Source organism: Budorcas taxicolor, chromosome 15 (genome assembly GCF_023091745.1).
Source record: "Budorcas taxicolor isolate Tak-1 chromosome 15, Takin1.1, whole genome shotgun sequence".
Classification (NCBI taxonomy): Eukaryota; Metazoa; Chordata; class Mammalia; order Artiodactyla; family Bovidae; genus Budorcas; species Budorcas taxicolor.
Genome location: NC_068924.1, coordinates 74,355,239 through 74,369,471, shown reverse-complemented (window position 1 = coordinate 74,369,471; position 14,233 = coordinate 74,355,239). Strand labels below are relative to the sequence as shown.

General features: G+C 59.0%; 1 protein-coding gene across 5 annotated transcripts in view; it reads left to right on the top strand.

Moving 5' to 3' along the window:
- Positions 1–12,609, top strand: part of AMBRA1 (autophagy and beclin 1 regulator 1) — a 163,831-nt gene extending 151,222 nt beyond the window's left edge. For all 5 annotated transcript variants that reach the window (XM_052652402.1, XM_052652405.1, XM_052652403.1 and 2 more), the window contains 3 exons: positions 3,484–3,576; positions 4,827–5,020; positions 11,048–12,609. In XM_052652402.1, the coding sequence (XP_052508362.1) occupies positions 3,484–3,576; positions 4,827–5,020; positions 11,048–11,526 (766 nt within the window). In that variant the 3' untranslated portion in view covers positions 11,527–12,609. The remainder of the gene's footprint in view (positions 1–3,483; positions 3,577–4,826; positions 5,021–11,047) is intronic.
- The last annotated feature ends 1,624 nt before the right edge of the window (positions 12,610–14,233 follow it).

Genomic DNA, 14,233 nt, shown 5'->3' with positions numbered 1-14,233 from the left:
AAGAAGAATGTCCGCAAAGGGACTTATACCCCAGAAATTGGGAGGTTCTGAGCCAGAGCCCTGTGTGAGAGTGGCGTGAGGGGTCATTGAGCCAGGCCCAGAAGCACTGCTCACAGAGGCAGCCAGGTGCTGAACAGAAGTCTGTTTGACATGGCTGGCCCTGACTGGCCTTCCCATTCTTCTCCATCCCTCTTTGTCTAGCTTCCAGGAAGGACCTGGAACAGACAGTGGTGACTCACTCATCGTCCCTGAGGACCAAGGAGAAAGGAGAAGGTTGGCGCCGTTGCTTAGCTTAGAGATGGAAATAAGTGACACTGAGCATTGAATGGCGTTTCCACGGCCAGAGAGGGTTATCTCCAACTCTGTTCCCTGGTCCGGTGCCTGGCCTTTCGGCCAAACGCACGAGCTTGTCATAGTCACGTTGGTCTGACCCCAGAAGGTAGAACAAATGATGGCTCGCACTGGACCTTTTGGTGAGGAGCAGAGGGGATTGGGGGCGGGGGAGAAGGGAGCGGCATGGTGATCGTCCCCGTGGCCCCTGGTCTGTTTGGCAGTTGACAGCCTCAGTAAACGGCCCGAGTTTGCAGCTCGGGGCTGAGGACGCAGGCTGCCAGATGGGAAGTGTCTGAGGGGCTCTGCGTCGGTGTCCTGCTGGCAGTCGCCTTTCCTCCAAGGTGGGAAGGAAGGGGCCTGGTCCCCCAGGACGTGGTTTGGTGTGGGCTCGGTGTGGGCAGTTTGTTGTCCCTCACCAGCCCGGGGTAGCAGGCGGTGCAGAGGAATTAGAGAGGAAGCATCTGGCGGGGCCCCACATGGTATCGCCACTTGTCAATAAATCTTGACGAGTTTGTAAATCAGGCTCCGCGGCAGCTGGCTTCACATGGCACCTCACGCACCCCGGATCTGCTCCTCAGAAGCTGTAGTGGTGGCTTCGCTTCCCAAGGGGCCTCTGCTTTTGACTTCTGGCCATTTGCCTCTTCCCTCGCATCAGGTCCTCTCTCTCACCCTTGCCCCCCACCGCCCTGTAGTTCTCAGACAGCCCTCACAAAAGTTGCTGAGGATTTGGTGAGTCAACTCCCTGCAGCCTCGAGGAGAAACAGCTGCTGCCTGAGACCCAGGAAATGTGACCCGCCGCCCCCTGCGTGTCTGTGAGAGTGGCCCGCACTAAGGTTGAGGTGTCCAGACTCCGGGCGCTGGCCGCCGTCCTGGCCTCCAGGCTGCTGTAAGAGGCGCCTGCAGGTGTCATCGTTGTCTTCGTTTTAGTCACTCCGTCATGTCTGACTCTTTGCCACCCTGTGGACTCCTCTGTCCGTGAGATTCTCTAGGCAAGATTACTGGAGCAGGTTGCCATTTCCTTCTCCAGGGGATCTTCCCAACCCAGGGATCGAACCCGCATCTCCTGCATTAGCAGGCGGGCTCTTTACCACTGAGCCACCAGGGAAGCCCCAGGTGTCATTACCCTGAACTTTAGTTCTTCATTGATGTTCTTTTAGAGGGCATGTCTGAAGGTCACACCAGACCACCCTCTTAGTGGACCTGGGGGCCAGGGGGCGGGAGGGTTGGGGGTTGGGGGTCGGGGTGAGATTAGTCCAGAGCAGGGAGAGGACGAGCCCTTTTGTGGCTGCAGCTCTTTCCCACAGGTGACGCCTCATCCCCAGAACCTTAGTGACCCTCTGGTGATGGGTTGAGCCCTGCTCCCTCTCGCCTGAGGTGGCATGGCCTCCTGACATGCAGTTGTCACCATGCAGGCCCCATCAGGTCCCTCTTGTAGCTAATCCTCACGTTCAGGAAGGAGTAACCCTGCGTCACCCCCCACAACTCATCTTTTCCTGGTGATCCTCACGACCCTCTGACTTCCGTTTGTTTGCTCTTTATCGAAGAGGTTGTGTTGTTATCATTCAGGATGGTCACCTAAGCCTCTAGGCTTTCGTTGGAGCTTTTCTTAGTTCGAGCTGCCATAACAGAATACCACAGAGGGTGACTTAATCACCTGCCGTTCTGGAAGCTGGGAGTCTGAGATGAGGTGCCGGCACGGTTGAGCTCTGGTGAGGACTCCTTTCCTGGCTGGTAGACAACCACCTTCTCTCCTCTCGCTGTGTCCTCACATGATGGAGAAAGAGAGTAAGAGCTTTCTTTCTCTCTCCTTTATAAGGCCAGAGTCCTTTTGGATTAAGGTCCCAGTCTTATGACCTCATTTACTAACCTTAATTACCTTTTAAAGACCCTGTCTCTCAGGGTAGGGTTTCAGCATGTGAATTTGAGAGAACTCTGTCTGTAGCAGAGCTTTTCCAGCCCACTCTGCATGCCCTGACCCTCTGAGCAGCAGAGCTGCCCGTTTCGTCTCTTAGAGTCTCTTCACGGACACCGGAGTGCTAATCACAGGGCTCAAAGACACCTCTTTCCCGACTCTTTACCCTCTCACTTCACCACCACCAGCAGCACCCCACCCTGAGCCCTGTGACTGGTATAGGTAGCGTCTTTTTCAGTGGGGAATCTTTAAAATTAAAGTAAAGACGTTTTGCATCTTGGCACCCACCGCTGGCAGCCAGTCTTGCTGCCTGAGGAGGCACGTCAGTCTAGAAAAATAAGAGGCCCCCGCTTCCCTCCTGGCAGTTGTGCCTGGGTGAGAGTGTGATAAACTGCCCGACGCTCCACTGCAGGGAAAGAAGGAGCCAGGGCCAGGCCGGCAGCCAGGAGAACTCGATGGACAGAAACTCCTTTCTCTGCCATCAGCCACCCAGCCTATCACCACTGGAGTTCCTCTCCTTACCCCGGCCCCTGGAGAAGCTTGTGAGCCCTCCCAGGTCATCTTCAGCTCTCCCCATTGCTTTTCCAGCCTCTACCTGGCAAAGGAGGTTCTCGGGCCAGCATAGAATGAGATGTGGGCCTCTCTGGCTCAGCAGGAGCTTGTTCCTGTTAGCCTTCTGAGCTCCAGGCAAAATAAGAGCGTCAGGGTGCCCTCATTGCCTTCCTCCTGGCCCCGTGGCTGCAGGCAAGACCTAGTGGTGAGAGTCTGCATCCATATCCTGAGCACTGAGCGTGCCCTTCAGACAGGGCAGTCTGGTGAGGACCCCTTTCCTGGCTAGTAGACGACCACCTTCTCTCTTCTCGCTGTGTCCTCACATGCCCTTCAGACAGGGCAGGCTGTGGCACTTGGGCATCTCCAAGGCCATCTTAGCCCCCGCCTTGGACGGCTGAAGAGTATGCGGAACTCGCGGCCTGTGACTGGTGTGGCTATGTTTTTGCTTTTCTCAGCCCCCAAGAGGGGCCAGTTAGGCCCTGGGCGATGGAAGAGGCTAACGGCGCCACTCCAGGCGTTGGGGCTGTGGGAGATAACATTGGGCTGCTTTGCGCTGAGCATCCTCATGGAGCGTCTCTTCCCAGCCTCAGCCCAGTCCCGGGAGAGAGGAAGGAGGGAAAGGGAGCGAGGCGTTCTGGCCATTCTCTAAACGCCTTCCACTCTGTCTCCTCCCAACTGATTTCCAGGGCCTCGAGCTCCGGTGTTGAGTACTACTGGGACCAGCTGAATGAAACGGTCTTCACTGTTCACTCCAGCAGCCGAAGCAGCGAGAGGCCTGGGTGAGCTTGTGAAGGAGGCGGCCCGCCGTCCTTCCCACTCCAGTGGGGTCCAGAGCGGTGCCCTCGGACCTGGCCTGGGGGCTCTGTGGGTGTCCCTTCTCAACGAGATCAGCTCCCTTTTGGTTGGCTTCACACTTTGAGCTTTTGTATGAGGTTACATTCAAGAAAAGTATTTCATGGCTAAGAAACAGAACAGAACCTCTGCCCTCTGAGTCTTGATTGAAGACCAACTAGGACCCCGTCCAGCCCCCCAGTCCTGGCCGCGGTGTCCGGGGGAGCCGCAGTGAAGAGAGAGCTCTGGAGAGGGATGTCCTCCCTAGGAAATGGCTCACGGGTAGCCTCCCACACGACCCAGGCCTTGGGGACCAAGCTGCCCAGAGCTGCAGCCCAGGGACAAACCCTCCCCAGGGGCCGCTTAGTAGGAGCCTGGTGCTGATCCTTCCATCATTTAATTCATTAATGGAGACGGAAACGTTCTGAGCAAACAAAGCGCTGGGTCAGTGAGAAAGCCAAAGCAGTCGCTGCTTCCTCGAGGAAGTCCCGGGCACAGTCCCCAGAAACAGCTCCAGATGGAAGGGTTTGGTGCCCATCCTGGACATCATGGGCTCCCTCTGCTGCCAGCCCTTGCTGTGCTGAGGGTCCATGCCCAGGAAGTGCCCAAGGAAGGGGAGGTTAGCTTTGGGCCTGGGCCTCGCTCATCGGCAGCTGGTGCACCCTGCTTGTTAGGGTCTGTTTTCAGAGGCCCTAAAGGAGGATCCTTTACAGCCTCAGTAGGAGTCCTCTTGAGTCCTCTGTAGTGGAAGTTCCAAGAATGTAAACTGGAATCTTGTCAGCTTGTAGTTAGAAGGAAGGAAAAGCTAAAGAGAGAAAGGGCCACTTCTGGCTGCTCACCCTTGGACCCGTGGCTTCTAGCCACTCAGCTGGTGGCTTCCTGAGTGTTGAGTAAGTATCTTTTAAGATCAGCCATCTCTGCCTCCCCAGAAAGGCCCTCATTGTTTGAGTGACGGGACCAGCCTCTTTGCAAAAGGTAGATGGTTCTGCCACCTCCTTTTCACTGTTCCAGGACGTGGGCTGAACTGAAGGAGAGGGACACGTACAACTTAACTGGCAGCGGGAGGCCACTGTGGGAGTGGGCCTTGGCCTGCAGGCCCTGGTCTGGGCTGTGCCGAGTTCGGGCGCAGAGCAGGCAGGGCTCTGTGGGGCCGCTGTCCCCAGCCCTGCCCGACTCCCGTCTGCCTGTCTGTCCCTAGCACCAGCAGAGCCACGTGGAGGACAGACAGAGACATGGGCCTGATGAATGCCATCGGCCTGCAGCCCCGGAACCCCACCACATCGGTGACGTCTCAGGGCACCCAAACTCTGGCCCTGCAGCTGCAGAACGCGGAGACCCAGACGGAGCGGGAGATACAGGAGCCGGGGGCGGCAGCTTCGGGTCCTGGTGAAGGTAGGAGCCGTGTAATACTAGGGGGGAAGTGAGCCGGGAGGGAGGGAGGTGGTGAGGACCACTCTCGCCCCTCCCTGAGGCTCCTGCCCCATGCGGACAGATGGTGCTGGGAGCGCACCACGGCCACCAGAGCAGGCACCCCTCCCACGGTGCCTCCTTGGGCAGAAATGTCACTTCCCCAATCTGGGCCACCTGTTGCAGCCTCCTGGCTGCTCTTAGAGCTTGGGCCAGCCCCCACCAGGAACCCTGACCTCCTTATCCTCTAAAACTTGGAGGGCTCAGAGAGTCACCTGGTCAGAAAAGGCAAGAGGGACACCCTGCTGCAAGCTCACATGCCAGACAGCTGCCAGGGCAACCCCCCACCCTCCCCACCCGGGGTAGGTATCTCCCCTCTCCAGGCCAGCCGAGTCGGGAAGCTCCTTACACACACGCGTCCTTCACGGCTGTTGGGGCTGCAGCCTGGCTCACCATCAGCCCCTTCCTCTCACCTGTGGCAGGCGTGGCTCTGCTGTGGCTCCGTGCTGGCCTCACACTGCTGAGAACCAATTAGCACCTCCCTGCGTAGCACTCGGGCCCCCTTTGGAGTGTGTTGGCAGCTGTGTTAAATAGGCTGTTCTCACCCGGTCGCTCTCCTTGCCCCCTGCCCCGGCCCCTGGCTGCTCCCGGCTCCAGATGCGGCAGCCTCCAGGCAGCCCCGTCTTCTCTAGGTCTGTGGTAAGCCACCTGCTCAGGAGAGCCCAGGAGAAGACAGGTGTGCTTCGGGCAGAGGAGCAGATCTGCCTGTGTGCCCTCAGGGCACAGCCTGTATGCATAGCCCCGCCCGGGCACTGTCCCGTGGCTGCCGCAAGCTGCTACGTCTTACAGCCACATCCCCTTTCGGTCTGTGGCCCGGCCACTTCCTCCATCTGCTGGGTGGAAACCCCCAGTGTGGGCGGAGTGACCGGAGCGGCCCGATCCTCACTGAGGAGGACAGAGCGTGAGCACCTCCCACCAGCCCCGGGCAGAGTCCTGGTCTGGGCGGCCCCTCTGCCACGATCGCATGACCCCTTCCTGTCCTCCGGGCATCAGCTGCTGCAGCTGCCAAGACAAACAGGCCTTGGTGCTTCCCCGAGGAGCTGCAGTCTAGAGCGGGAGGCAGGCACCCAGCGGGTAGTGACTTCTCATGATTAGAATCTCGGGGCTGCAGCGGAGGGGGAGCCGCAACCCGGCTGTGGGGCTCAGGGAGGACTCCTAGAGGAGGCGACCTTCCAGGATGAGGAGGAGAACGCCAGGCAAAGCGGGGTGCGGAGGAGGACAGGCACTGCTTGCAGAGGGGACGGCAGCTGCAAGGGCGCCAAGCTCAAAACCATTAGAATCTGCACCAAGGACCACTGCGGGCTCTTGTTTGTGGCCGGTCAGCGCGTGTTGAGAACTGAGGCTGGACGCGCGGTGAGGGCAGGTTACAGGGAGCTGGTTCAGGAGGGAGGCCTTCACCCCGAAGGTCAAGTGCAGCGGGGCCGCCCACCTGAGAAGAAGGGCGTCCTCCCATGTTCGCACCTGCCAAGGACTCTCCGATTATTTCCTGACTCCCATCAGCTTGTCTCTGACCTCTAGTCAATTATGATTGTGAGTGCCTTTCTTCATGTTTGGGGGTGGGGAGGATGGGCTGGCAGGAGGCAGGAGAGTCTCTTTTCCAGTTTTAGAAGCCAGAACTTCATTCTTTCCCAGTCTTCCCCCCGCAAAGCAGAGCTGTTGGTGGAGGGCGAGCCCTTCAGAGGGGCAGTCGGGTGGGGAGCTGTGGCCGAGTAGCTCAGATAGCTCACTGCATCTCTCTCTGGCCCAGCGACCTTGGCCTGGAGCTCTGGACCTCTGGCTCTGAAAGGGACAACGTCATAGTCCCTTGCAGAAAGCCCATGCCTAGAAAAAAGGGGAGCAGATACATGGGGCTTTGTCCAATGAGCCAGCCTCTTCTCTGCTGGGGCCAGGACCTTGTCCTGGGGTGCTTCGTCCCTGACCACCATCTCTCTCCCTCTCTCTCTCTCTCTCTCTCTCTCTCTCTCTCTCTCTCTCTCTCTCTCTCTCTCACCTCCCCTCCCCTCCCCTCCCCTCCCCTCCCCTCCTCTCCCCCCACCCACCCCCAGTCAGCAAACTAGCAGCCATGTCTGCAGAAGCACGTAGAAGAAACCGCTCATCAAGCTGGTTGACTCTTCTTCTGGGCCCCGTGGGGGTATCCCCGTGCATCCCTCCACATGCCAGGGGCCCAGGCACCTTAGGGTGGGCAGCTGACTCCACTGGCAGCAGTTGCCATTCTCTGGCCCCTCTCTGAGCCCTTTCCCATTGGCTAGCACTGAAGGGTTCTCAGCTACTCCTCATGTTCATGTTGGGTAGGAATTGTATTAAAAATCTATGCAGTTCTGTCTAGGACTTCCCGGAGGAGCCCTCCACGGGGGGAGTTGGCAGGTGTTGACTTTATTGCTGGTCCAGAGTTAAAGCTTCCCTGCCCTGTCACTCCAAAAGCGAGGGGACGCATCCCTGGGCTCCATGTTTGCTCCTAGCACTGCCACCATGCCTCCCTGGCATGCAGTGGGCCCTCCGCAAGTGTGGAATGAATGAAATGAGCCGAGGCGGGGCCCTGTCCCCCAGCTTGGCTGTGCTGCACTGCTCGGGGAGCCCACGGCTCTGCCTCTGACCACTGGGAAAGGTTGTTTGGACCTTTGTGTTGTCTGGGGAAGGCGATAGTATGGCTGCAGGAACATGGGCCATGGACCAGGGAAAAGCAACCGTGTGGGGAAGGGACTGAGTGCCCCAGAGATCAGGACGGGCAGCTCCTCCCCTGACGTAGCCTGGCCCCCCTCTTCCGGGCGGGGAAACGCCAGAACTGGCCATCATGGGAAGTTCCTGATGCCACCCTGATCTCTGCATCCAGAACGTACCTTGCCAAGGAAATGATCTGTGTCAACACGAAATCAGTCTCCCATTTTTCAAAGACAAAAGGAAATGCTTTTGCTGCAAGGAAGCAAACTTAAGTCCTGGCTTCCGGAGCGTAGCTTGGATCCCTGGCCGCAGCTGCCACTCCCCGCGGGCCCTAGGCTGTTCTCCTCTGGAGGAACGTGCTGGCAGCCCACCTTGGCTGTTAGCCTTGGCTCAGAGCTCCCAAGAGGGAGGCCCAGCTCACAGCGCTGGCTGAAGCTCCCCGCACCCAGCCCTGAGGAAACCGTTACTGTGTATGTTTTAAACACTTCAATCTGAATTATTGAGTACTTTAGTACTAGTGTTGAGTTAGGCGCCAGGAATCCAGAGGGAATCAGATTCAGAAATGAAGCCGTGCCTCTTGCCTCACACCTGAAGTCCAGAAAAGAGACAGACGTGTTAGTGTGCCCCCAGAGCAGGGGCAACACGTGGCCAGTTTTGGAGGTTCCCTGAAGGCTGAAATGCCTGTAGGTCGTCTGGGAGCCCTGGAGTCACCCACACAGTCATTTGACAGGTAGACTCCAAGTGCGAGCCCAAAGGGGATCAGAATGCAGTGTGAGGCCATCAGGGACCTGGAGCCGAGAAGGGATAGAGACTGTCGTGCAGAGGTGCAGGCCCTGCAGGGCTCAGAACAGAGGCAGCCGCGCCCAGCAGGCCCCTGGCCGGGGCGGGGGTGGGGGTTGCCCTTGAGAACAAGTGGCCTTGGGCCACTGGGCAGTGGGCCGGTGTGTGACGGGGAGGACCTCCATGGTGTGTGCAGGTAGGGGTCTGCACACCCACGGCGGTGCCGAGTCTGGGGGTGTGGGAAGAGGGGTGGTCAGGGAAGCAGCTGGGACCCCACCGGAAGGCCCGTGAGCATCACAGTGGCGTCCTCACCACTTTGAGGACTTGGGATTGCTGGGTTTTGAAGAGTATGGACTCAGCCAGAACCCAGTGGCTCCAGCAGAATTAGGACGGCAGTAGTAGCCGCCCAGAGGCCAGGTGGAAGGGGAGAGAAGCCCACAGACCGGTTCGGACAAACAGTCGCAGCTGCAGTGACAGGCGGCCGGGACCACAGGTACCGGTGCAGCAGGAACAGACAGAAGGGCCCAGAGTCAAGCGCCCACAGCTGTGCTGGGGCCCAACTGTGACAGCTCCCCGAGGGCCCCAAGCGGCCCTGCCCAGCCCCCAGAGCGAGGTACGGGAAAAGAGCAGAGTGTTCAGTGGGCACGGCGCCCAGCCAGGGAGCACCAAAGCCAGCAGGCCGTGGGCCAGCCCACTGCACACCCCAGACCAGGCTGGGGAGCCCTCGGTACATGGAGCGCTTGGAAAACCGTGGGGGTGGCAGTGAGCGCAGGGGGTCCCCCGGGCCCTCCTCCGGCAGCCCTTTTGGCTCACAGCGTAGATGCCCTGCTGGCAGCGAGGCCCTGGGCACCCTTTCCTCTCACTCCTTACCCGCCGCTGAACAGCTCTTCCCATGAGCTGCCTAAGGGGGAAGCGCCTAAAGGCGGCTGTCTTGAGGGGTTGGAGGTGGGAGGGTAGAATTTACCAGAAAATCTGGAGAAAAGCAAATCAGCGCTGGGGAGTACTGTCTTCCCGAGGAGGGAGCGCCAGCATACACCGCCACACACCCGTGAGGACGGAGGGGCCTGCCGGGACGTCAGCACAGCTGGGTTGCCCAGACGGTGCCTGGACGCCCAGCTCTGACCAGGCAAGCAGGGTCAAGGCGCTGGACGGTGAGGCAGCAGAGAACGTCTTGCAAAGATAGCAACTGACAATACGCCAAAAGTTCAAAACTCACCATCGAAGCCACCCAAACTGCAAAGTCCCCAAGTGGCCAACAAATAGCCAAAGGACACAAACCCGTCCATAGTTCGGTGGAGTGGCCCTGGCAGCCTGGAGCCTTGATCATAGCTGCCCACAGGCTTAGACCACTTACCTGCCCAGTGAGGGCTGAGCATAAGCGAGCAGCCCAAGCTAGAGAAAGGCCCCTCGGGTGGGACTCTTCCTGCAGAGTCCGGGTTGCTGACGACAGCCACCACGGAGCACCTGCTGTGGACCAGGTGCTTAACGGGCATCATCTCATTCCCTCCGCCTGGCACTGTGCAGGCTGGATGTTTTCATCCCTCTTTTGTAAGTCAGAAAACTGAGGAATGTGGGTGGCGAGGGGTTTATCCACAGTCACACAGCTAAGTGAATGGCAGGACCAAGATCTGAGCCAGTGTCCTCTGCCCCCTGCAAGGAGATAGATGCTCAGGCCCTTGGGGAAAGAGCAGGACCTTCCGTGCCCCTCCCTCAAGGTGCAGGCTGATATGTCAGGCCGGGGCAGTTGGCTGCCTCCAGGGAAACATGAGGGTATCAGACATCCAGCCCCGCAAGAAGAGTACATGGAAACATGGGACAATAAGAGGAGACAGTGCCTTCAAAGGAACACTTGAAAATTGTCTTCCTTGTGTGCTTGTAGAATAAGCAGAACGATGAAGAGAGAGAACACACCTCTGGAGAGGTGCCGAGCAGAGCGTTTGTCTCCTAGCCACACCGTCTGCGGTGCCCTCGCTTTCCGATCACCAGGCGTAGACCCTTTCCCAGGCCCAGGTTTACTAGGCTGTCAGATGGAGGGGCAGACACCACCAGCTCTCTGGGCGGCCTCCATGGGCTGCAAGACCAGCCTGCCTCTGGTGTCCAAGGGGTTAAAGGCAGACTCCCAGCTTCTGGTCCAGGCCCCCCTCTTAACCAGCTGAGCAGTCTCAGCCCCCTAGGCTCAAGTGTGAATTAGGATTGTTTGGGGCATCTTATCTGGCTTCCAAGTCCCTGACTTGATTTTTTTTTTTTTTTTTTTTTTGGCTGCACCATGCAGCGTGTGGGGTCTTAGTTCCCAGACCAGGGATGGAACCCATACCCCCGCTGCATTTGAAGCACAGAATCTTAACCCTTGGGCCGCCAGGGAAATCCACTTGGTTGATTCCAGAACCGAGGGGCTGGCCACCACCCCGTTTCTGCCTGTAGCTAGAATCCGCCCGCTCCTCCTAGCACTGGCCTGGCTGACTCAGAGGCCCAGGCCAGCAGCTGATTCCCTCCCTTCTGCCTTGTACCTTCCAGGGGAGGGCTCAGACTACGGGGCCAGCGGGGAAGACGCGCTCAGCAGGATCCAGCGGCTGATGGCTGAAGGGGGCATGACGGCCGTGGTGCAGCGGGAGCAGAGCACGACCATGGCCTCCATGGGCGGCTTCGGCAACAACATCATCGTCAGCCACCGCATTCACCGCAGCTCCCAGACCGGCGCCGAGCCGGGGGCCGCGCGCGCCCCCTCGCCGCAGCCCTCCACCTCTCGGGGACTGCTCCCGGAAGCCGGGCAGCTGGCGGAGCGAGGCTTGAGCCCCCGGACAGCCTCCTGGGAGCGGCCCGCCACCCCTGGGCGGGAGCCCGCCCTGCCCTCCTCTTCTTCGGCCCCTCCTCCCGCCCCCCTCCCCAGCCCCGAGGGACCAACCCCGCCGCGCTGCGACCTGACCAACAGCAACCACCTTCCTGACGGCAGGGGGGAGGCGGTGGGCCCCAGCGGGGAGCCACGGGACAGGTAGAGACAGGCGTGCCCTGGTGCCTCCCCGTGAACCGCTGAGCAGAAACCGGACCTCACAGCTGACTGGGAACCGAGCGCGCAGAAGAGCCGCGGGGCTGCGTCAGGGAACAGGAGCGCGAGGGTGGGGGTCAGGAGGGCGTCCATCCGGGGCAGCAGAAAGTGAGGCGGTGCAAGGGGCCAGGCTTGCCTCCGGGGACTAGACCCTTCCAGGATCTGGGGCCCAGGGGAGTCACAGACTGCCGTGCTCACTGCAAACGGAGGAGGAGGTGGGTATCCCTGCCACGTACCCCCCACCCCTTCTAGAACCAAGGCTCAAGGGACTCAGCCCTGGGCAGAGACCCCCCCCCCCCCAGAAGGGTGAACAGTCTTCCAGATCTGGGCCCGACCATCCTGGCCGGTGGCCAGTGGGGCAGCTTCTCCCTGTTCACCTGTCGTGCAGGCAGAGCCACTAGGAACCCTAACGCAGGAGGAGCGGCCCGGCCTGGAAACCACCTCCATCTCTGAGCCTTCCAGAGCTTCAGCCTCTTGATCATCTTCCCCCCCCAGAGACCACGGTCAGGAGTCAGGCCTGGCTCCCAGACTCCTGAGCATAGGGACTTCTGCACTTAACAGTGGGGGACATCCATGGAGTGGAGGGGGCAGCCTGCTTGCCCGAGACAGGAAGGAGTCAAGGGACAGTGGGCAGGTCCTCACTCAGGAGGGGGGGGTGTAGGCTGGCCAGCCCCCCGGGGCTTGTCCACCGAGCGCCTCCTCCCCGCCACCCCAAGGCCCTGAGAGCGGCACCTGCGGGTGTGAGTGTTAGCTGAGCCCAGGCCAAAGCCAGCCCAAGGCTGGGGGAGGGGTGAGACTCCGGGTCGGAATGTGAGGTCTCGGTCTGTGATTTGAGGTGTTGCATGTGGAATCTTGAACTGTACGTGTAGTTTCTAGTGGAGAAATCAAGGCTCTGATTATTTTGTTTTTAGTATGAACAATGTGATTACTTTTTTGTTTGTAACTCATCATAGAAACGTTGTGGCGGGAGGAGAGGGGGTGGTCTGACTGCTAATGAGGGAAACACCAAAGATCTGCACCATTAAAATGATGACGTGCCCTCACCGGCCTCCTCTCTGTCTGTTTCCACGCGGATGGAGGGAGGGGGTAGCGGTGGGCGTGGGGGCCGTGGAGCTGAGCCGCCTCGGTTCTCCTGCGCACTGCCTCCGGTGCCGCTGTCCTCGGCGGGGAGCCCCGTGATGCCTCAGCAGAAGCCACTCAGGTAAGGGCTGCCGCCTCTGCTTCGTGCTGCGTCTGTGTCCCGCTACTGCCTGCTCCCAGGGGCCTGCTAAGGTTTGGGGCACCCTTCACGGTAGCAGGTGGGTAAGAATGGTGGGAGGTCACTCATCTTGGTTGCTTCCTACTCAGGATGATGGGCCTGGAGTGAAGAAAACACTGACCAGAAAACTGGCTCCCACTCCCCTGCAGTCCCGGAAAGCATGTGTCATGGGTGTCTGGGGTGGCCAGCAGGGAGCTGGGCCTCACCTCCAGGTACCCCCCCAAGATGCCATGCGCTGGGGGCTTGGGTTTCCCTTTGCTTTGGGTCAGGGCAGTAGCCCAGGGGTCTGCTGTGGCCATGCGTCTTGGCCATTGAGTTTTAAGCCAGTTAGCGGAAGGATTCTTGTCCCCTCTCTCACAGGGGACACGGAGATCAGAGACACCCCTAGGGCTTTTTGCAGCAACAAGTACTTCTCAAGGGACTTTTTTGTATTCAGCTGTCTCCCAGACACTGTGGGGCGTACAGAAGTCTGCTCTGCCCCAGCAGAGATAGAACCACCAGATGAAAGCAAATAATATGAAACCATGTGAAGAGTTACATGGTGAAGAGCACTAGAATTTTATTTAAAGTAGTATAGCACGCTCTGGACCAAGAGGCACGTCAACTAGCTGTGTGACCTTGAGCAGGCCACTTGCCTTTTCTCTTGCTTCCCTTTTTCCGGATAGGAGGTAGGGCTTGTTCTCTGCAGCCTCCTAAAGTTACTTCCAGCTCTGAGAGCACTGGAGTGGTAGGAGGAGGCCTCCTTGAAGAGGTGAGATTTGAGTTACATATTAAAGGATGGAAGGAGAAGGGCGCCCCCTGCAGTGCCTGCCCTCCACCCAGTCCTCCCCTCGGAGGGAGGAAGAATTTCGTGGTCTGAGTAGGTAGGGGCTCTGAATTTGTTGATTGTAAAACGTGTGCCGAGGATTCAGTGTTTTATCATCTCAGACCTTACCTCAAACCCTCTGTGGTGGATACACCCAGACCACACAGCTCACTAGTGGAGCCAGGGTCCGAACCCAGATGGGACCCTGATGTGCTGTTACTTGGGAAAAAGGGGTATGAAGAGGCCTTGTGGATGAAGTGACCTAAATTCAGTCCTGCCTAGCCTTGCCTCTGTCCTTACTGGCCAAGCATGAACCTAGCCCCTACCTGTTGGAGGCCCCTGTCAACAGCTCCCATCCTGACACCATCCCCTTTCCTTAGAAAGCTCTTGTCTGCATAGGTAGAGCCTCCATGGTCCCCCTGCTTACCATGATAAGGTTGCAGGGTCAGTCGGGCAGAGCTCAGCAATCGCAACTGGAGATGAGGCAACAGGTTCCCAGCAGTTCTGTGGACCCAAGCTGGGCTTCCCTCATGGCTCAGTTGGTGAAGAATCCACCTGCACTGCAGGAGACCTGGGTTCAATCCCTAGGTTGGG